At 51.7% G+C, this 21,191-nt stretch overlaps 10 protein-coding genes across 10 annotated transcripts; 6 read left to right on the forward strand and 4 right to left on the reverse strand.

Moving 5' to 3' along the window:
* Positions 1–734: 734 nt before the first annotated feature.
* On the forward strand, positions 735–1,612 carry Aspvir_010084 (uncharacterized protein; the record flags this gene model as incomplete). Its single annotated transcript, XM_043273218.1, has 2 exons — positions 735–901; positions 961–1,612. The coding sequence occupies 2 exons, from the start codon at positions 735–737 to the stop codon at positions 1,610–1,612; spliced, it is 819 nt and encodes a 272-aa protein (XP_043129153.1).
* Positions 1,613–1,946: 334 nt separating this feature from the next.
* Positions 1,947–3,127, reverse strand: Aspvir_010085 (BTB/POZ domain-containing protein; the record flags this gene model as incomplete). The annotated part of the gene is made up of 3 exons (XM_043273219.1): positions 1,947–2,320; positions 2,373–2,954; positions 3,004–3,127. 3 exons carry the CDS (start codon positions 3,125–3,127, stop codon positions 1,947–1,949), a joined length of 1,080 nt encoding a protein of 359 aa, XP_043129154.1.
* An 825-nt stretch (positions 3,128–3,952) lies between these two features.
* Positions 3,953–5,740, forward strand: Aspvir_010086 (flavin-containing monooxygenase; the record flags this gene model as incomplete). Its single annotated transcript, XM_043273220.1, has 7 exons — positions 3,953–3,966; positions 4,027–4,040; positions 4,087–4,363; positions 4,501–4,764; positions 4,812–5,345; positions 5,390–5,559; positions 5,607–5,740. 7 exons carry the CDS (start codon positions 3,953–3,955, stop codon positions 5,738–5,740), a joined length of 1,407 nt encoding a protein of 468 aa, XP_043129155.1.
* Positions 5,741–6,669: 929 nt separating this feature from the next.
* On the forward strand, positions 6,670–8,546 carry Aspvir_010087 (putative MFS multidrug transporter; the record flags this gene model as incomplete). The annotated part of the gene is made up of 5 exons (XM_043273221.1): positions 6,670–7,742; positions 7,796–7,920; positions 7,968–8,083; positions 8,130–8,259; positions 8,314–8,546. 5 exons carry the CDS (start codon positions 6,670–6,672, stop codon positions 8,544–8,546), a joined length of 1,677 nt encoding a protein of 558 aa, XP_043129156.1.
* Positions 8,547–9,424: 878 nt separating this feature from the next.
* On the reverse strand, positions 9,425–11,763 carry Aspvir_010088 (Zn(II)2Cys6 transcription factor domain-containing protein; the record flags this gene model as incomplete). Its single annotated transcript, XM_043273222.1, has 5 exons — positions 9,425–10,355; positions 10,414–10,896; positions 10,947–11,428; positions 11,486–11,653; positions 11,707–11,763. The coding sequence occupies 5 exons, from the start codon at positions 11,761–11,763 to the stop codon at positions 9,425–9,427; spliced, it is 2,121 nt and encodes a 706-aa protein (XP_043129157.1).
* Positions 11,764–12,120: 357 nt separating this feature from the next.
* Aspvir_010089 (PHD finger protein) lies at positions 12,121–13,084 on the forward strand (the record flags this gene model as incomplete). The annotated part of the gene is made up of 3 exons (XM_043273223.1): positions 12,121–12,310; positions 12,372–12,446; positions 12,639–13,084. The coding sequence occupies 3 exons, from the start codon at positions 12,121–12,123 to the stop codon at positions 13,082–13,084; spliced, it is 711 nt and encodes a 236-aa protein (XP_043129158.1).
* Positions 13,085–14,102: 1,018 nt separating this feature from the next.
* Aspvir_010090 (glycoside hydrolase family 92 protein) lies at positions 14,103–16,533 on the forward strand (the record flags this gene model as incomplete). The annotated part of the gene is made up of 2 exons (XM_043273224.1): positions 14,103–15,898; positions 15,951–16,533. The coding sequence occupies 2 exons, from the start codon at positions 14,103–14,105 to the stop codon at positions 16,531–16,533; spliced, it is 2,379 nt and encodes a 792-aa protein (XP_043129159.1).
* A 97-nt stretch (positions 16,534–16,630) lies between these two features.
* Positions 16,631–18,616, reverse strand: Aspvir_010091 (ferric reductase family protein; the record flags this gene model as incomplete). Its single annotated transcript, XM_043273225.1, has 1 exon — positions 16,631–18,616. One exon carries the CDS (start codon positions 18,614–18,616, stop codon positions 16,631–16,633), a length of 1,986 nt encoding a protein of 661 aa, XP_043129160.1.
* Positions 18,617–19,077: 461 nt separating this feature from the next.
* Positions 19,078–20,014, reverse strand: Aspvir_010092 (sulfotransferase family protein; the record flags this gene model as incomplete). The annotated part of the gene is made up of 2 exons (XM_043273226.1): positions 19,078–19,287; positions 19,346–20,014. The coding sequence occupies 2 exons, from the start codon at positions 20,012–20,014 to the stop codon at positions 19,078–19,080; spliced, it is 879 nt and encodes a 292-aa protein (XP_043129161.1).
* Positions 20,015–20,595: 581 nt separating this feature from the next.
* Aspvir_010093 (uncharacterized protein) lies at positions 20,596–21,022 on the forward strand (the record flags this gene model as incomplete). The annotated part of the gene is made up of 3 exons (XM_043273227.1): positions 20,596–20,633; positions 20,685–20,840; positions 20,896–21,022. The coding sequence occupies 3 exons, from the start codon at positions 20,596–20,598 to the stop codon at positions 21,020–21,022; spliced, it is 321 nt and encodes a 106-aa protein (XP_043129162.1).
* Positions 21,023–21,191: the final 169 nt, after the last annotated feature.

Here is a 21,191-nt window from a genome sequence, read left to right on the forward strand (position 1 = left end):
ATAACCCAAGATGGTATAACCTATCAAGTGAGAAGCAATGACCAGCTGTATAGGCCTGATGTAGCGCCATCAGTGAGACAATTAAACAGGGACCTCTTCTGTGTTGGCTTGTCCAGATGCCATAACAACATTATTCTAAAACTGTCCTACTGGAACTAAGCTAGAGATTTGAGCAGTCAAACCCCCAAAGGTATTTGAAAGAATCATGAAGAATGAGGGCCGAAACACCAATCATGGTTTGCGTCTGTAGGCGCTGGGATTGATCTCGCCATTCGAATGTGCAAGTTCCAACACCTAGGTACGCATATGCAATAACCTCGACAATATACCATTAGACCAGCACGAAGACAGATCTAGCAAGATTCCTTCATAGAGCCTGAGTACCGGGAACATAGCCGCCACCTCAGTTGAAACGATCTGCGCTCTAGTAAGCGCCGCCATATACAGCGTTTAACTGTTGACCACGATCAACATGCAGCTCTTGCTCAGTAAATTTGATAGGCTTAGATCGAGCGCAGACTTTTCCAGGCATTTCATAAACAATCCATCTTTGCTGAAACAAATGGCTGGCGCAGGTGCTCGTCGTAGCTCGGCGCTTGAGATGTCTGGTAAAAATTGCAATTCCTATATTACCAGATACATAAGCACGTAGAACAACATATAGAGAGGTAAGAACTGCAGGTACTTGAATATCATTTCTAGCAGTCAAGTTCGATATCAATAATCATTACACAATGAACCTGGAAGAGAAGAAGTTGAATCTCCTATCCCTGGACGGCGGAGGCATCCGCGGTCTCTCCTCCCTTTATGTGCTCAAGGATATGATGGAAGCAATCGATCAGCATCATCCACCAAAACCATGCGACGTCTTCGATATGATCGGTGGGACAAGCGCAGGCGGGTGAGTTACCGGCCAAACAGCCCAGCCAACGCTCCATGTCGCATATCTCATACAAACAGATTAATCGCTATTATGCTGGGCCGCCTCAAGATGGGCGTGGACCAATGCATCGACGCATACGCTCGACTCTCCCGGCAGGCTTTTACCAGGAAGAATTATATCCCCGTCACTCTACGGGGTAAGTTCAGGGCGCGCTTCAACACCAAGAAGCTCGAACAGGCCTTGAAGACCATAGTGGTTGAACAGGGTCTGGACGAGGATGCTCTCCTCCAGGACCCTGATACGTCCTGCCGCGTCTTTGTCTGCACGACGAATAAAATAATTGGGAATGTCAACAGCTTCTCGAGCTTTCACAATTTTCGTGTAGACTGGGACTTGTACAAAGTTCTGAAGATCTGGGAGGCTGCAAGGGCGACATCCGCAGCGCCGTCGTTCTTTGATCCGTTTGTGGTGATCGATCCGCTGATGGGGTATAAACGGGTGTTCCTCGATGGTGCTCTTAGTGCCAATAATGCTGTTCGAGAAATGTGGCTCCATGCTAGGGATCTATGGGGGTCAGAAAACCTGAAGAGTCGGCTGGGATGTCTGGTGTCTTTGGGTACTGGCATGCGGGCTGAGATGAACTTTACTGGGGGATTCATCCAGGAACTTAAGCTGAGGAAGCGGATTCTGACGGATACGGAGTTTGATAGCGGAGACATTTGCCTATGAGCATTATGATCTAGTTGAGGAACACCGATACTTCCGATTCAATGTTTCGAATGCATTGGGGGATATTGGACTGGGGGAGGTGAAGAAGATGGACAAGATTGTTTCTGAGACGAGGAGATATCTTGTCAATGATGATGTTCGCCAGGAGATTGCGATGTGTGCTGCATCATTGCAACAGAGGCAGGTTGAGTAAGATAGAGCCACTTTCTACCATGCTTTTGCATTTTTGTTTTGTATCAATGTCACCTAGCATGATGTGTTTACTTGTGCGTGTGTATGTTGACTTGAAATTTAAATGGTAGCTATGAGTGTATGAACAAGTGATCGCCAGAAATTAATTGACAAGAAATTGTTTCAGTTTGAGACCTTCCAGCGTATCGCCTGAACCCTCCAATAGAGAAAAGGAGCTATGGGGGCACTTGTGATCGATATACCCTGTCTGGTGTCTGTAAATTGAAGCCCTCCAATTCGGAGCAACAAATGACTGGACAGATTTGATCAAGCCTGTGACATTGCAACCCTTGTAATAGAATTTGACCTCTGACTCGAGGAGGCCCTCTGAAAGCATTTGCTTCGTGAGAGAACCAAGCATGATGGAGCTACACTCGAAGCTGCAACCTTTAGATCCTCTCATGAACGCTTCACATTCTCTCTGAAGTTGAAGAATGATCTTGCATATAGCCTGTTGTCTTTTTTGGTTCATCTCGTCTAGATCCCTGGTCAGCGCTCTTCCTTATAGAGAGGTTCGGTCGAGACCTACAAATGATGCGTGCTGGAATTGGCAACTCCAGTGCGTTGATCTCATCCTTGCTCTGGGACATGGCAATCGAAGTCGCTTTCTTAAACTTCGTGGGAATATTGAAGTACCAAGCGACCCATAGCCACAAGATCAAGGTCCGTGAGTATGTACTTGGAAGTTCTTCTCTGAGACATGTAATCCACGCATCACGGATGAACCCCACGAGATCATTGCATTCGTAGTAGTCTGCGAGAACGGCAATCTTAGCAGCGAGCTCGAGGCTCACCCTCTTTGGCAGCTTGTGGTGCTGGCAATGGAGAATTCGAAGGAGGATCAAGAAAGCCTCAACATCCCAGCTCTCAGTGGTAATCTCGACTGATCCGGTTCCGACAAAAGTTGAACCTTCTTTCCATTTGCCAGTCAGGGCTCTCTTGAACACGGGGGAGGCCAGCATCAAGTGTTTTGCGGACACTTGAATGCGGACGTCGGGTTTAGACGGCACACTGTTCACCTCGTCGACAGACCCATTGGCTGGCTCGTCATTCGAAGCTTCAGAGTCGCTATCAAACTCAATCATGGCGGGCACTACTTTGTCTGATTTTTCTGCAGACTGTTAGTCAATATGAAGAGTAGGTAGTGTCTAGTAACTCACCGGAATCCGCAGGCGCTTCAACTTGAGCACTCTCATCAGTCCAGACCGCGAAAGGTGCATTGGGATTATGCACGATGATGATCACTTCGCCTTCCGGGTCGATAATATGAATTCCCTCCTCCATGGTGATGTTGAGTCGCTTTGAGATATGCTTCTGGATACTGTAGACGAAGGGAAAGATCGATCAAGCTGAGAGCCAAAGGATAAAATATGAGATCAATGCTTTCAGCATTAGCTTTAAGTATGAACGTGACCTTGTGGAAGATGTCTGTCTAGTGGTCTGCAGCTGTGTAGTAAGTATACCTTATATAGTGATGATGGTACCTGGGGGCTCGCTTTAATAGTTCGCTCGTATCATGTCCAGCTTGCTTTCACCTCATCTGCTAAGAGGTTCTCTTCATCCATCCCTTGATGGAAATAAGAAGGACCTTAGATTGCTCTCACAGGTAAGTCTGCAGTTTCTCTCATCACTGTTGTTTTAGTCTTCCACTCACTATCAGGGCACACAGCCCAGACCACTCCTAGATCGTACCTTCACCCTTTCATCGACCTTCCCTCGACATATATCCTGATCCTCCCCACGCCACCACCAGCATCTCACCGTACTACTAGCTCCCTCCAAAACCTCCACCGAAAGTTAAGATACCCACCTACAAATCCAGCCGACATATTCGCCCGCATAAGCCTTTGAGGCTGGTGTCTCGATTCCCGGAATGAAGAAGTCGCCTCCTTCGACATCCACTTTCAAGCACATCTCCGCAACGTTTCTAAGTCCTCGTTTGCCTCACTAGCTGAGACAAAATTGACGACTAGATCCTGAATGACGTAAACCCCTGTCCCTGCTCTGATTTCCTTCTCAGGCGGATGCGGCACAAGACCACACAATAGAAAGCGCTCAAGAACCGCGTCGAATGCAATTGTCCCTTAGTTGGGGGAACGTGGTACGAGAATGTCTATCCCGGGGTTGGATGGTTAGTCCTTAGCTTTCTCTACGTTGAGACGATCCGCTGATGGTTCTGGCAGTGACATTCCGGCCCGTACGTTTTATTCACAGTCACTGCTGCTTGGTCTAATATCACGTAGATAGCTATGTCTTCCCATTTGAACCAAATCCTAATTGGTCCAAGTTCCATGCCAGTGGATCAGAGATCCAGGACTACATCGTCAACACGACGGACAAGTACGGTCTCAGAGACAAAATCACATTCAACACGAAGCTTCCAGAAGCGGTTTGGAACGAAAATGATGGAAAGTGGAATCTCACGCTGGAGCAGGCAGGTTCGCTCATCGAGGACGTGGCCGATGTTGTCCTGGATGGTAGTGGCATCCTAAAGTACGCGACTATTCCTCCGGTCGTCAAGTATGAGACTGACTTGGGACAGTTGATGGAAATGGCCCGACGTCGAGGGCATGGATTTATTTCAAGGAAAACTCCTTCATAGTGCCCGATGGTAAGCGCTACGGTAGTTCGCTTGTGCTCTGTAGCTAACGATACAGGGATCCGGACTACGACTGGACAGGAAGGAGAATTGCCGTCATTGGCAACGGGTCTTATGCTGTGCAGATTGTTCCAGCACTTCAGCCAAAAGCCGCAAAGATAGTCAACTACATCCGCCGCGCGACCTGGGTGTCCACGAATCTCTGTGGGAATCTGGCCAAAGATGGCATGGGGACGAATTTTGAATTCACGGAGGAGGAAAAGCAGCATTTCAGAGATGACCCTGAGGAGTTTCTCGAGTACCGCAAGATAGTCGAGGACTCGTATGTTCGTCTCTGTCAATATCAGAATTGTGCTAATACCCCCTCAGGGTCAACTCCGTTTTCCGACTCATGCTCTCCGGCTCCGAAGAGAACAGATTCCTGTTCAAGCTCGTCGACAGCGTTATGCGAGCCCGGTTGTCCAAGGATCCAGAATTAGCCGAAAAGCTCATTCCAAAGTATGAAATTGGATGCCGGCGTCTCAGCCCCGGAGACGGCTACCTCGAAGTCCTGCAGGTAGACAACGCGGAGATCTGCTTCAACAGCATCCAACGCATTACCGAGACCGGTATCCAGACGGACAAAGGGGCCGAAGAGTTTGACCTGATCGTCTGTGCTACCGGATTCAACACCTCTTTCATTCCTGCCTGGGAGCTCGTTGGCCGAGACGGACGACGTCTCGACGAGGAGTGGAAGGAGAAGCCCGAGGCGTACTTCTCTGTCTGCGCGGCCGGTATCCCGAACTACTTCATGTTCGCTGGCCCGAACTGCCCCATTGGACATGGCTCGGTGCCGCAGATGCTCGCCTGGACGGCGGACTATATGTTAGATTGGGTTCAAAAGATAGCAAGCGAAGATATCAAGTATGTCCGTTCCTAGTATACAATGGCATCTACTGACTATCCAGATCGGTTGCCGTCAAAGTCTCCGTCGTCCGTGATTACAACACCTACGCGCAGGAGAATCTGAAACACGCGGTCTGGTCCAAGGACTGCCATGCCTGGTACAGCAAGAAGAACAAGGGAGAGGGTGTCACGGTCACGGCAATGTATCCGGGAAGTGTCTTGCACTACAAGGGTGAGTTGCTACTGCCTACTTACACGGATATACTAACCCTGGCGCAGCCTTCCTGAGCACTATTCGCGGCGAACATTCTGATATCCGGTACAACACGACCAATCCGTTCCGATATCTTGGAAATGGGGAGCTGGCTTGGGAGCGAGGGGAGGGAGCGGATCTGGCGTTTTACCTGAAGTAGGCTGTACAAAGAGTACACTCTTCCGAGATAACGAAAAGATTGATGAGTATTGTTTAACTGGGCTTTTCAAAGTATGGGCCTAAAAGTGACACTATGGGGCCACTGGTTGAATGGAATACGAGCGATGACCTAAAGAGAGGCCTCCCTATGTCTATCTTTTCAAACGGTTGAAGCTGCCTAAGGCACAGCCGTTGCCATGTGATCTACCGCGACTACCTCTTTTGATTCTCCCTTCAAGTTCCTCTTTCTCCATCATAATCCTTAGACTGTGCACTGATTTGCCTGACTGCGGTTGGGAGAATGATGGAACAGTCGCATCATGATGTAATTTATTGACAATGCATCCCATCATCAGCAGAGATACGGAGAAACACATTGTCCTCCTGACGAGATGGCCTCTCCACGATCTACTCTCAAGACTTCGAAGGACTCCAGAGCATCCCCATTCCCCAGAGACTCACATTTGTCTGAGAAAGTCCATTTCAAGCAGCCTCGGAATGCAGATCCGGCTCATATTGGCCACGCCGCAGATAACAAGCCCGGGGTGGCCGACTGCTAGGTTTGAGGAGTCCACGTTCCATTGTGCCCGGGGTACAATTGCGCCCTATCCTTTACTTAATCGCGGAGGCGAGTGCGGAGAACGATTGGCAGTTGACTGCGCTACCCTCCCCGGATGTTTCCTCCACATCCAAACCCTTGGTGAAGCTTGGTAGAGCTTACTCTGGCCTATGGTAGCGTGACGTCAAACCAATCGGAGGCAAGAAGGTGATAATCGTAGTCTAGGCCGGCCGCGAGAGGCGATTCTCGTATGGCAGAGCTGGACGCATTTAATGGAGAAAATCCCCCATTCTAATTGAGGCTAAGACTCATCATGAGCACCGCTCGCAACCTTCTGTTGAACCATATCCTCAATTCAAACTCAATGCACCATGTCTGCCTCCCATGGCTCCCATCCCGATTTCGACGTTTCCCAGGAGCTTGGCTTGTCTGATGGGGAGAAGCAAGAGGCACCGGATGGTACCGCAGCGCATTCGCCTGCGTCTCAGTCTAGAGCCTGCCATGGCGAGGAACGGCAGAAGGAAGAGGGAGCCGATGGGGCGGCTGATGGACGGGCCGATGGCAAGGTAGAGTTGAAGGAGACTGACTGCTATGATAAACTGGGGTTCTCCTATCCAGCGTGGAAGAAATGGACAATCTTGACGGTCGTCGTCATGGTTCAGATTTCCATGAACTTCAATGCCAGTTTCTACGCCAGCGGAATCACTCCGATTGCTAAACACTTTCACATCGCAAAACAAGCTGCAAGAGTGGGTCAAATGGACTTCCTCATTGCCTACGGATTCGGTAGCGAGTTCTGGGCTCCCTGGAGTGAAGAGTATGGGAGATGGCCCGTCATGCAACTCAGTTTGTTCTTTGTGAACATATGGCAAATACCATGCGCCCTGGCTCCCAATTTTGGCACCATTGTGGTCTGTCGTGCGTTGGGTGGTCTGTCATCTGCCGGTGGCTCTGTGACACTCGGTATGGTTGCGGATATGTGGGAACCAGATCGGCAACAGTACGCTGTGGCGTACATTGTCTTTGCATCGGTAGCAGGATCAGTCGTGGCACCCATTATCGGAGGCTTCGTAACGACTTTTCTGAGCTGGCATTGGAACTTCTGGCTCCAACTCATCCTGGGTGGCTTCGTCCAAGCCGTGCACTTTTGGGTGCCGGAAACGCGCTGCAGCATTCTCGTGACGAGAGAAGCTAGAAAGAGACGCAAGCAGGGAGAGGAGGTGTACAGTGGTGACGAGCTCAAAGGCAAACGGGTTGACATCAAGTACTTTGCGACTCTCTGGGCTCGTCCGTTTGTCATGTTCGTTCGGGAGCCCATTGTGCTGTGGCTTTCCCTTCTCAGTGGCTTCAGTGACGCCTTGATCTTCACTTTCCTGCAATCCTACGAACCTGTCTACAAGCAGTGGAATTTCAATACCATCACGATTGGATTGGCCTTCATTCCGTAAGTCTCGCTCGACGATAACCGCGGAGTAAGTGCTTGCTGATTATATAAAGGATCATGGTCGGATACATTCTGGCTTGGTTCTCCTTTCTGCCCTGGATACATCGCCACTGCCGTGTGCTTGAACGAGATCCCGACGCGCTCCAGCCCGAAGCCCGTCTATACTGGCTGCTATGGGGTAGGTCTCTCACTTCTGCTTCCCTGTCAAGCTCACAATAGGATTAGTTGCTCCACTCTTGACGATTGGACTTTTTGGCTTCGCATGGACCAGTCTAGGTCCGAAGCACCACGTCCACTGGATAGCGCCGATGATATTCTCCAGCTGCATTGCGATAGCGAATGTAAGATTCTCATCAGGACCGCGAACCTGTCTAACTCAAGAGACAGTATTCCATATATATGGCCACGATCGACTACATGATTGCCTCCTACGGACCATACTCCGCCTCAGCAACCGGCGGCAATGCCCTAGCACGAGACTTTCTGGCAGGCATCGCAGCCATGTATTCCGTTCCAAGTAAGACCAGCACCACTTTAAAAAATATCCAGGTGCTGTGCTAATAATTGTCAGTGTACAAATACATGAGCAAATCACTCCCCCTCGAATGGCCTTCCACCCTCCTCGGCTTCCTATCCATCATCTTCATCACCCCGATCTACATCTTTTATTGGAACGGACCCAAGATCCGTGAAAGGTCCAAGTTCGCCCAGATTCTCGCGTCCGACAGGAAAAAGGCCGGACGCCGGGTCTCACAGTGCGGTTCTGGCGACGCCGGTCCCGAAGAGTACTACTTTGATCCATGAGACTGGTCCGTTTAGTAGTTTGGAATTAGAGCTCGCCGTAGTTTGACGCTCGGAAGTTCATTTCATGTGATTTGTTATATGACAGCTGAAGGGAGTATTCCAGTAAGAATTCCGGTAAGCGAGATTGGCGAATTGGTGTCAATGGGACTGACAAGCTTGCGCATTTGGATGTTTGATCTTTGCATTTCATGTTCTTGTCTATTCGATTACACTGCATGATATTTGCATCGGCTTGGCGAATTGGTGACACTAACTCTGATAATCGGAGCGAATTTGTTTTCTAGGCACCTGGCACGGCCATCAATCGAGATTTCGACTTTTCTTTTTCTGGTCGAGCCTGACGCTATTCTGATGCGTCACATAGACTCGGGGTTGATTTCCGAGGTCCGAAACGATGGACTGCTGGTCGTAAACCCGGGATGAACTTCCGGTACTCGGGAGTTTTGATGATATCACCCATTGTACTCCATGTATTGCAGGACACGCAGACTCAATTAGGATTAAGAGGATGAACACGATAGTGATGCCGTCTGGTATACGTTGTGTCGGCTACGGTAGGGGTATAGTGTAACGATGGTTCCAATCCGGGTCGTTATGGTGGGAGCGCCTATTTTGGACAATATCCGCATCTTTATCAGTTCTTGAGGCAGACTTATGGCCGTGTTTGAATAGCGCGGCAGGCTTCTGCAGCCCTGATTAATTGAGTCTCCTCTGAGATTGTGTAAGGCTTCCTAGAACGTCAATGACGTAGTGCCCGCCAAGTAACCGTGTTTGACTTCGGTGGTTGCAGGAATGCGGAGTCACTCTTTCCGTCAAGCCTTTCATGTTGTGGATTTCTATGATACCGATGGCAAGTTCAGCTTTGCAGCATCGATGTATCATTGATCCCACAGATTCTGGAGCTTCTGAATTTGCGAACCAGTCGCCCATCCCAGATCAGCTTCGATGCCGCGTAGCAGGTCTCCGACAATCTGGCGTTCCTCAGGGTTCTCGAGGCACTGCCCCACGGCAAAGAGCAGGGGTATCATGTAGATACGGACACCACCCTGCGGTCTGCCGAGAGCGATGCCGCAAATCTCCTTGCAGCGGTAGTCAACCTCTTTCGTCAACTCACGATAGCCCTGTAGCCGGTCAAAGGCGGTGCTCGGCGCGCTGATCACGTCCGGCGGGCGGTTGAGCAACAATGCAAGGCGCCCAAACTGATACTGCTGCATCGCAGCGGCGCAGGATGTCATGCCGTAGAAGATCTCGGGGAACGGCATCTCGCCGATCTCAGGCAGCTTGGACAGATCCTTGGGGTGATTGAGACGCAGGCAGGGGCGAAACGTCTCTGGGATCTTCTCGACCCACGTTTGGAACTCGAAGCAGAGTCTCAACCAGGCGGATGTCGTCGGCTGGGAACGTGGAGATGAGACGGTTGGAGAAGGTGAATTGGTTGGTGGCTGACCAACCCACTGCTCCACCTGGGACCTTTTCGAAGCCGCCAAGAAGTTGAGAACCTTGTTCAGAAGCCAGATCAGACTGTTTGCTGCCAAGTCCTCCCGTTGAAGCATCATTGGGTTCCGAGTCAGTCCACTGTCTAACCGGAGGTTTCCTAGTTCGTCAATGGGGACGCCGGCAGCTCTCCATAGTGTGAGGCTGTCCGGATCGAAGTGTGTCAAAGATCGAGTAAAATATGCGCCTAGATAGTCAAAGCGAGCAAAGTCAAAAAAGCAGGCCGCAATCCCATGTGAAAACTGCGAGGGCTCTGCATAATTGCTGTATATTTGTAACAAACAGTCAAAAGCAGATTTGGCGCCGTTGAGATGACTGTTCAGAGGGGTTAGCGAAGCACACGACGGCAGGCGGATTTAAGAATGTAACATACGATTGCCACATTTCTCCAGCTTCATCCAAGAGCTTGTACGTTGTGAGTATGACCGCCGCGGCGAGTAAGTCTTCCACTTTTCTCCAAAAGGTCCCTATGACTGGTTGCTCTGTAGGAGGCCCATGACCAGTTTGCTGTACTTGGAGGTTCAGCCATCGACTCACGGTCTCCACTGGCGACTCCAGGACGGCTGTGCTGGAGACAGCTGAATAGGCATCGGAGACCGACGTGTTGATGTGAGAAGCGGCAAGATAGTAGTAGTTAGCAGCTTTTAAAAACCAATCCACCTGAGTGGAATTCGGGTACACCTCCATTGTCGGCGGACTGGTAAACAGTCCTCCGCCGACCGGAGATATTACGCCTTTTACTCGGCCCAGATGCTTTGCCGCCAGAGCTGCGATTGCATACTTGAGACAAGGATCGTCAATCGCGCGAACTGGAACGTATGCTGAAAAGAACTTTCCAGAGTCCGAGATGTCTAGCCTGTGATGGATGAGCACAAAAGGTAGCTGCCAGAGAGAGCCTTTACGAACCAAGGTCCCAGAGTTGCCGAGAAGTGCCTCGTAAGAAATGCAAGCTCGTGCTCAGTACCAGTCATTAGCTCCGAGAATATATCCTGAAACTCCTCTTCCTCACCACGCTGCGAGGGACTTTTCGGAGAGTTCAAGTGCGTAGCAGCAGTGGATTTCTTGAGCTCGCCGGAGACATTATGTGGCACGCCGAAACCTCCTGCCGCGGTCTTGTTTGGCGAAAATGAGCTCTGTGCGTTGCTTTGACTGGAAGCACTCTGTTGGTCCGAACCTGCAATTTCGGTTGGCCCAGCCTGTACTGCGAACATGCCGTCTGTTTGCACGGGTGGGTCTTGCATGGTTGACACTAGCTCATTTGGAGTTGGACGGACCGCTAACTGAGTCGCCTCGGCAGTTCCCAAGGCCAAGTTGGTGTGAGACAGACCTTGGTCAGCAGTACTATGCATCACATTTTGCTCAAAGTCTGTTGAGTGATTACCAGGTACCTGTCTTGGTATGAGACGTAATCATAAGCAAGCATAAGGGAAGTGTGCAGGACTTACGCCCTCCTTCGGTTTGGCTGCATGTGGCTTTGGATGAGTTTCACTGTAAGGTGCATATCGACGCCTTACAGAAGCACCTTGGTCTATGAACTTGCGAGTTTGGACATAACCAGGGCATTCCACGCCAGCGTTAGTACAACGCTGACAGCTCGGCCGTGTTTCGTCGCACTAGAAAGGTCAGAAAATGCGTCCAATTGTCCAATTGAGCTCCTGAAACATACCTTGAGATGTCTCTTTTTACAACGCTCGCAAGCTTTGTTCGATGGTACCCCTGGCATTGTCGATCTTTGCTATGCGGCATTCAATATGTTTCTTGGACTGCTAACCGCGACTGAGGGTCTCATCTCAATTCACGGCGATGAAGATGATGAGGAGTTCTAGATCATGGATCAAGAAAGTGCGTGCTCGGCGAAAAAGTAAGGAAAGCTTAAACCGTCAAGGGATCTCGAATTCTTGATGGATCATGGACTGGGGCAAGTCTGTGACGTGCGTCGGCGCTCGTTCGGATAAAAGTCGGCAAGTCGTTCGGCATCCTCTCACCGCCCGGCAGTATCCGCTGTCTTTCTGTTTTTAAAGCAGGGCATTTCTGTAGATTGACTCTTATATAAGAATTTCTTTTTAAAGAGAAGAGCGACATGCTGAGAAGGCTGGCTAGCCATAACGACCCTAGGCAAGGTCATGCAGGCCTTGACAAGTCGCCGTGCGAGAAGGTTGCAGCAGATCAGGAGGCATTGTTGCGACTGCTGGGCCATCCGGTGCCCCCAAAGGTCGATTCTTATGTGTTCACAGATGATGAAAAGAGCCGTATTTACACGGACTGGATCAGTTAGTTTGACTTTCCAGCTTACCGACTTATAGGATCACTAACATATACGTGTGATTGTAGAAGGAGGGAAACCTCACAACTTGGTCTGCTCAGAGTGTCGAAGTCCAGATGATTTGATGCTATGCGAGACTTGTTGTAGGTCGTATCATGCAAGATGTCTGCCAGATCCTGTTACATCTACATCTACAGGCAATTTTTATTGTCCTTCTTGCAGAGATAAGCGATGGGATCAGACGCCGCCTCAAATCAACTCATTGGCAGCTTCACCGGGTGTCTCTCGGAGCAGCACACCTGTTCCACTTCCAGCTATAATGCATAGTCACACAGGTCCAGCGGATGCCCTGACCACACAGTCAAACCTGCAAGGTCCGTCTGTCTATTCTTCGCCGGTTGATAGTCAGCAGCAGCGCGCCCAGAATGTGCTCACTATGGCATCAAACTCTGACATCATGTCTCGAGCTCGACAGTTTCTAATTCAGCATGGGAAGTTTCCTACATCTCAAGATTTTCATCCCGAGCTCTTGTCGAATTTGGGGACAATGATGTTGGAGCTCGAGTCCCAACAATTGCTGCTCCAGGAAATTCAGGACTTGCGGGAGGAAAATGCCAGCTTGAGAAGAGAGGCCTTGAAAACCAAGCATCACTATCCCTCTCGAATGCCAATAAATGAATCTGTCCTCAACTCCCCTTCTCATCTGGCGCCAAGGATCCAGACTCCGTCTCCTGACACGGCTGGAAAGTCATGGGACAGAATTGTCATGGATTTGATTTGATCTGTTGGCACCTTACTCACGAAGCCATATTTTATCATTGCTTGCAGCCGATAGGCTTTGTGCGCCATCGGGAGCTGTGCTAGGTCGCATCGGCAGAGTATGCATGAACGTTGATGGGAAGTGGAATGGAACTGTCCGTTGCAGAAGGATGCTCATCTGCAGACCTACATACATCCACCGTTTCTGCTCGACAAGTTTTTGAGTATACAGCGAGGAGACATTTGGCAGTGCCCTGAACAGTCAGTGCATGCCGGGACAGACTGTGATTACCACAGCCACAAGTGCTACAATTAATTGATGCCAAACCGTCTGTCGACAGTTCTGACTTTACGCTCAGGTCTGTTTGTCCAGTGCACCTACGACCTGTTGATCCCCGTCGGTGTCCTCGTCCAAGATTAAAGGACTCACTCGTGAAGGAAAGGGATCAATCTCGGCCAAAGTGACACTGAAGACATATCAGTTGCGGTACTGTCGGCATCTATCCGTCTTTAAGATAGCTGGGTTGCGCATTCGGTAGGTCAAGTGGTTGCCTGCTTGCCCTATCATTCAATGCGGGGGTTTAATTTCGCATCGGGGGAGCAAACAGGTTCTGGACAGGCTTCGGTTGGTCTATTGAGATCATTTCTCCGCATTGCAGCTACTAGTGACTACTAGTTTGACTATTTATGCGACTGCATCTTGCCGAAACCCCCTTTGGGAAGTCATCCCTGCAAATCCCGGCGGCCGGAGCCACTCCGCTGCATGCTTTCTAGCATTAATATGAGGGGTGCATCTGGACCAGGTGATGATCTCAATGTGATTGCTACCTTATAAGGTTACTACAATGTGACTTGAAAATGAGGGTTTTGACACGGGGAAGGGATTTAAACGTTCCTTCCCAGCCACCAGCCCCTGGAATGCTTGAATCCTTTGGCCTACACGCGCGCCGCACACCGAATCAGGGGTGCTTTATTTTCTTCACGGACTACGCAAAGGATGTCGTCTTGTTGATTACATTTTGAAAGCTAAACATTTCAAAATGGTAGCTTGCTGGTCGAAAGGAGTTCCACTGGCCGTGCTAAGTGCACTTGTTGCCTCTACATTCGTGGATGGTCACCAGACGAGAGATTCGAACTTCGACGTGTTGGACTATGTTGATCCGTTCATCGGCACGTCAAATGGCGGCCATTCATTTGCCGGAGCTACTCTGCCCTTTGGCATGGCCAAAGCAGTAGCAGACACGCAAGGCGAGAATCAAGCTGGCTTCGCATATGATACCAAGGTCGTGACTGGCTTCAGTCATATGCACGACAGCGGAACTGGTGGATCACCATCCTTGGGCAATTTCCCCCTCTTTGCTCATGCGAGCTGTCCGGGGGATGACCTCAATCAATGCAAGTGGCAGCAGCCTGATCGGGCGGTTGCGTGGGTGCCAAACTCCCCCAAGGCTCGACCAGGCTATTTCAGCATCGCTTTGGAGAATGGCGTAAATGCGGAGATGACGGTGACAAACCGGTCGGCTCTGTATCGGTTCAAATTCAGCGGCGCCTCCGAATCACTCAGCCCGGTGATTCTAGTCGACTTGATAGATCTGCCCCTGTCCCGCACGAACGGAACCGCCTCGGTGGACCCATCGACAGGGCGATTGACGGGTAACGGCACTTTCAATCCGAGTTTTGGGATAGGCAGCTACGATCTTCACTTCTGCGCTGATTTCAAAGGCGCCGAACTCCGCGACACGGGCGTGTGGATGAAGACCCGGGCAGGTACGAACCAAACGACAGTCTCGGTGACTCCGGATGGGACAAACACCGCGTCGACTCTTTCTGCCGGGACTTTTGCCCGATTCCATGCTCCGGCGGACAATACACTGCTGGCCAGGGTCGGGGTGAGCTTCATCAGCGTCCAACAAGCATGTTCCAACGCGGAGAGAGAGCAGCCGGACTTTGACTTTGACGGCACGGTATCTACGGCCGAGAAAGCATGGAGAGAAAAGCTGGGGGTGATTGAGGTTGATGCAGAGGGTGTCTCTGCTGATCTGCAGAAAGTGTTTTGGAGCGGGGTGTACCGTGCCATGATCAGCCCCCAGGACTACACGGGGGAGAATCCGCTGTGGGAGAGTGAGGAGCCGTACTATGACAGCTACTATTGCATCTGGGACTCATACCGCGGGGTGCATCAGTTGCTGACACTGCTAGACCCTCTGGCGCAGTCACGGATGATCCGAAGTCTGGTAGACATTTACCGCCACGAGGGATATCTCCCTGACTGCCGCATGTCGCTGTGCAAGGGATTCACCCAGGGAGGCTCCAACGCCGACGTGCTCATCGCCGACGCATACCTGAAGAACATCAGCGATGTGGACTGGGCTACCGCCTACGAAGCCGTGGTCAAGGACGCGGAAGTAGAACCATCCAACTGGAATGTAGAAGGCCGGGGAGGCCTCCAGAGCTGGAAGACTCTCGGGTATATTCCGACCGACGACTATGATCCGTACGGAATTGGCACGCATACGCGCAGTATCTCGCGGACGGTGGAGTACGCTTACAACGACTTTTGCATTGCGGAGCTGGCGAAGCGGCTGGGCCACGACGCCGACTATGAGAAGTACATTCAACGCTCGTCGAACTGGCAGAACATGTTCAAGGCTGATCAGAGGTCGTACATCAACGGGGTGGACACAGGCTTCGCCGGGTTCCTGCAGCCGCGCTACCTGAACGGAACATGGGGATTTCAGGATCCGATCTTCTGCAGTCCGCTGTACAACTTTACCTCGTGCTACCTCAATCCCGCTGGACACGAGACCTACGAGGGGAGCTGCTGGCTCTACACATTGTGAGTTTCCGTCATCCATTTGTGAAACAGAAGCTGACCCGCTGCCCTTCAGCTACGTGCCGCAAGATATGGCCGCTCTCGTCACCCGTCTCGGCGGCCCGGAGACCTTCACATCGCGACTATCCTATCTGCATGACTCTGGTATCCTCTACGTGGGAGACGAACAGGCTTTCTTGACAGCTTTCCAATTCCACTATTCCGGCCGGCCTGGGCTCTCCGGCGCCCGAGCGCACTTCTACATCCCGTCGCAGTTCAACGCAACCGCCCCAGGAATCCCAGGGAACGACGACGGCGGCGCCATGGGCGCATTCGCCGCGCTGAGCATGATGGGTCTCTTCCCGGTTCACGGGCAGGACGTCTACCTGATCACTCCACCATTCTTCAAGGAGATCAGCGTCCGCAACCGGGTGACGGGCAAGGTGGCAACCGTGCGAAACACCAATTTCGACCCCAGCTACAAGGCGATATACATCCAGAGCGCAAAACGCGACGGGAAGCCGTGGACGAAGAACTGGATCTCGCATGACTTCTTTCTTGACGGGGGCGTTCTGGAGCTTGAGCTGGGCGCGAGCGAGAGTGCATGGGGGACGGGGGTGGAGGATTTACCTCCGAGCATGAGCGGCTACGGGATGTAGGCAGGCAGTGCAGCTAACCAATGCATTAAACTGGGTATATAACATTTACATTCGTATCCAATTCATAAGCCACGACCCGCGTGGTTATTGTTTCAGTCTACCACTCCAGCCGATCATCACGCACCAGCTGCACATCGTACCGCTCCTCACCCTTCCACACCCGCGCAGGATCATTGCACGACGCAATCGCCCTCCGCAGATCGGATACTAGCCCTGTCGGACCACTGGCAAGAACGCGAGTCGGGCCCTGCACCGTCCTCGACACGAAATCAGTAACATGCGAACCCACATCGGGGTGTCGATCCGTCCCCGCAAAGCCAGAGGCGGAGCCAGAGCCAGAGCCGGAGTTGGAACCCATGTAGTGTATCGTAAACGGCGCCTCCCCATCCCGCGAGGTTTTTGTTTCAATCCGCTGGATGCCCTCCTTAACCAGCTCCTCCTTCTCCAGTGCCTGAACCTGGGCCTCGGCATCCCCCTCGCGCGTCACAAACACCCTCATCCGGAAATTGGCGCACCCCTCCGCGGCAGAACGCAGCTCGTCCATCTCACTCTTGATCCATTCTATATCGGCCTTGCGGCGGATGACCCAGATGAACTCGAAGAGACCGCTTCGAGATGGAAAATCTGCTTGGCGGGATAGCTGGAGCAGGACAGGTAGGACGAAGGTTACGCCCGTGCCGCCCGCGACGCAGAGGATGTTGACGTCTGTTTGTAGTAGTTCAGTGCTCGGGATGGACTGGCCGTATGGTCCGGCTAGGACAACGGATATTGAGGTCTGGTTTCCGCGCGCGAGCAGACCAAGCTGCCGCGTGAGGCCGCTTTTCGCGCGGATGATGTACGTATGCGTCTGGCTCCTGTCCTTGTCTGTCGGCACGCTGCTGGGGGTCATGGGGTGCGATTGCCAGATACTCAGGTCTGGGAAGCAGAGGTAGAAGTGTTGGCCGATGGCCCAGGGGCGGTGTGAGAGGGTGAAATCCAGCCGGATGACGTCGCTGTCTGTGTCGTTGGGGAAGGGGGTTATCTGTGCTGTCGGGATGTGCATGCGCAGATTTTCAGAGGAGGAGGAAGAGGTGGTGGTGGTATGCAGCAGGATAGTCCGCAGGAGACGCACCGCTCTATCCAACAGCCACACCGTCAACGAGGCGATCATCCAGCATGACAGCATCGCCCAGTGGCCCCAGCAGGCGCCGACGTACAGCATGGCCACGACGTAGTGCGATTTGCGGAAGAATTCGTACCCCGTTAGTCGGATGCACCATTTCGCCGAACAGAAAACCAAGAAGGACAGAAAAATCATGGCGACGACGCCCCAGATCATGTACTCCTGTGCGATGAACTCGTTCCAGGTGGAGGGCTGCGGCTGGTAGAGCTTGCCCTCGACGACGGTCCAGCCGATGGTGTGCAGGACGGATTGAATGTAAATGATATATCCGAGCCAGCGGTGGAGGAAGAGGAAGTGGTGGTGCGGGATGCCGGTCAGCAGCGAGAGCAGGGACTCGCGGGTGGACAGGAGGACGGCCAGCGGGGTGAGGGCGTAGGCCAGGACGCCGAGCCGGTCGGCCCAGGGACCGAGTCCGACGCGGGTCTGCTGCAGGTTGGGATAGCCTTTGACGGGGCTGTACCAGGTTTTGTAGACAATGCCGACGAAGGAGAAGATGGTCAGGTAGGCGGTTAGGATGAGTAGGAGGAGGATGTTGAAGCCGGTTGTGTGGCCGAATACGCGGGGGAGATATCCTCGAAGAAGATGACGGTGGTAGACTGATTTGAGGAATTGTTGACAGCGATATAAGAAGCTCTGAGGCTGAGTCTGTTCCGTCTCTGCATCTTGACCGGAAGTATGTGATGTTCTAGGGACGCGGATGAGCCGTCGCAACGCGCAGAGCAATAAGACACCCAGAATTACACCCCAGAGAATGGCACTGTAGAGAATGGACAGGTCATGCGAATGATACACGGTATCAAGATAGGCGCATTTGCCCCTGTCGCTGGTGCATGGGAGTTGGCGGTTATAGTAGCCCCAGTGATGCTCGACACCAGGGCCGGAATGGGGGATGTCCATACTATGGGCGCGTGAGGAGAGCATCTTGACTGCTGCTGCTGCGGCCAGGTAATTGACATGATAACAGATGAAGCCATTGAGGGAGTCTTATACTCGACTGACACCGAGAGTGAATCTAGATGCGACAAGAGAGTGGGCTGCCAAGGAGGAAATCTGCTCAGAGGCGTTGCCAAGATTTCCGCTTGTGGATATTTCAGTGTCGCTGCAGTTTTGTTTCGGTCGGTTTCAGCCATCTGGCCTCTCCAGAGTCTTCATGGTGTGAATAAACCTGCTCAGAATGGTAGAATTGTTTCACTTATAGACTCAGTGTCATCAGGTACTTCTGTAGATAGATATATATAAAGCATGATCATTGAACAATGAAGATGCCAAGCAATATGAAGATGATAATGTGCTCAAATGGGATCATCTCCACTCACTAGCATCAGCAGTGGGTCTTAGGTTTATAGCTCAAACAACCGAAGAACAAGAGACAGTGTGATAGACTAAATAGACCATAGTTGAATGGACAGTCCTCCCCTGCGCACTCCCAACACTATCGCTGCGGTCAAGACAGCCGTGGAGGTGACTGTAAGCACCAGGTTGCGGAATGCCCTCATGTACCGTGGCTTGAGCACTCGTTCAACATTACCCATAAATTTAGCCGGATCATTGGTGTTGGGGAATGCTTCCATAGGCACATCTTTTTGTAGAAACTACAAGCCATCAGCGTCTTTCCGTCGAGTACATGAACAAGTGGACAACTTGACTTACCTCGCACAATGGCTCCCATCCATCCTCAACACTCCATTCCAGCAGTCGCTGAGGTGCCACCAACCCCCGGATCATGGCACAATACTCGCGATAAACCCACTTCCCGTTCTTCGCAATCGCCGTGCGCATCGACTTGCCGCGAAACAGCCCCGGATAACCATGCGTGACATACAACTCCCACAGCCAGAACAGATCCGCACAAAACAGCCGCATCACCCACAGGAACCAGCGGTCCGAAACCTCCTCCAGCAGAGTCTTGACCGCGCTGCGATGCCACGCATTCCGATCCTTCCTCGTGTTCAAGATCACCAACGCCTCGGGATACGCCTCCACCAGCTCAGCCGCGAAGAACGACGCCGCCGTGTCCACCACCGCATCGCAGTGTCCCAGCAGGGCGTCAAACTCCCCTCGCGACACGCGGAACTCTCCGTCCTCCTTTCCGTTCCATTTCGCCCGCGCCAGTTTCGCCCACCCCTCGATGTACCCCGCGTTCTCTTCGAAGGAGATGTCCCACCCGTGGTACGGGGTTAGACCAAGCCTCCGCAGCGCGACGGCGAGGCTCTCCGTGGCGGAACGTGGGAGGCCCACGCAGATCACCTGCATGGGCTTGGTGCGGGTGCGAGCCGGTGGCTTGGGGAGGTTGTAGAGGGCTTCTTTGAGGATTTCCATTTTGACTGGTTTGGCTGAGAAATGTGCCACAGGCTCGGATGGGTGCTGCTTGGTTGGTTACATAGGGTATTTATATTGCTTTGTCGGAGAATATGGTACGATGGGGGGTAAGCGGGTTGGTGAGTGTAGCTGCATGAGGAGTCAGCATTGATGACGGTGTAACTCTAAACAGTTGGGCTGAGATGAGGCTGGAATCTGTGTCTCGTGTTGCCTGCAGTTCGGACTGCCCGATGGTGGTTGGGCATTGTGGCTGATTGGTGCTCGTATAAGCTGACTGTTCTGGTTCTTTGGCGGTTTGTTTGCTTCCTTCTACATGGGATGGTTATGGCTGAATTCTTATTGATATTCACTATTCATCAAACAAACATTCTCATCTGCATTCACTGGCTCAAGCAAGACAAACAACGGCTCATTCACTCTTTCTGTATATATACCAGCTCATTCCTCCCCTTCCAACTCTTCCACCTTTCCATCTGGAGTAAACCTCTTACAACTCAATCATATTGAAATTGTCTCAGACACTCCACGTTCGCATAAGAAGATAATTACATGGCTGTCAAGAATGAAAAGGTTCTGGGTCCATGCCTGCTGATTGGGAGGCCTTATTCCTGGGCCGGAAGTGAGTCGTTCATAGTCAGCTATTTATGACTGTACTGACTTTTTGCTCCAGTAGCTCTGACGCAGCGACTGAACATGCAGCCCTGGAACTGCGTCGAATACTGTGGCGGGCGGCCATCCGTGGTGAGCAAATGCCTCTAGCAGAAGCCAGTTCAACATCGTGTTATCGCTCGACCATGGTACCGCTGGAAACAAGAAGACACGCAAGGTACGTTGACGGATCATGGTCAGTACGTTTTGAGCTTCTCCACTGACATTAGTAGACCACTCAATACGGCCGATTCCTGGCTCTCGCCGGGCTATGTCTATGGTCATTGCGATTTCTGGAGTTTCGACGTCGGACGCGTGTATTCGCACCAAGACCTAATAAGACCGATAAACCGGCAATAGGATCATTGCTATGAACGCCGGCTCAGTTCGTCTCTATGGCAAAATCAAGGGCCACAGCAAAAACCACAGTCATTCAAAGTTCAGGGACACCAGAATCGTGATTCTCGTCTCAATAAAAGCGGTCACCAAGGAGATCAGGTTTGAGAAATGGCAGCTTGTCCCTCCGAAT

This window comes from Aspergillus viridinutans (genome assembly GCF_018404265.1).
Source record: "Aspergillus viridinutans IFM 47045 DNA, scaffold_9, whole genome shotgun sequence".
In the NCBI taxonomy this organism is placed as follows: domain Eukaryota; kingdom Fungi; phylum Ascomycota; class Eurotiomycetes; order Eurotiales; family Aspergillaceae; genus Aspergillus; species Aspergillus viridinutans.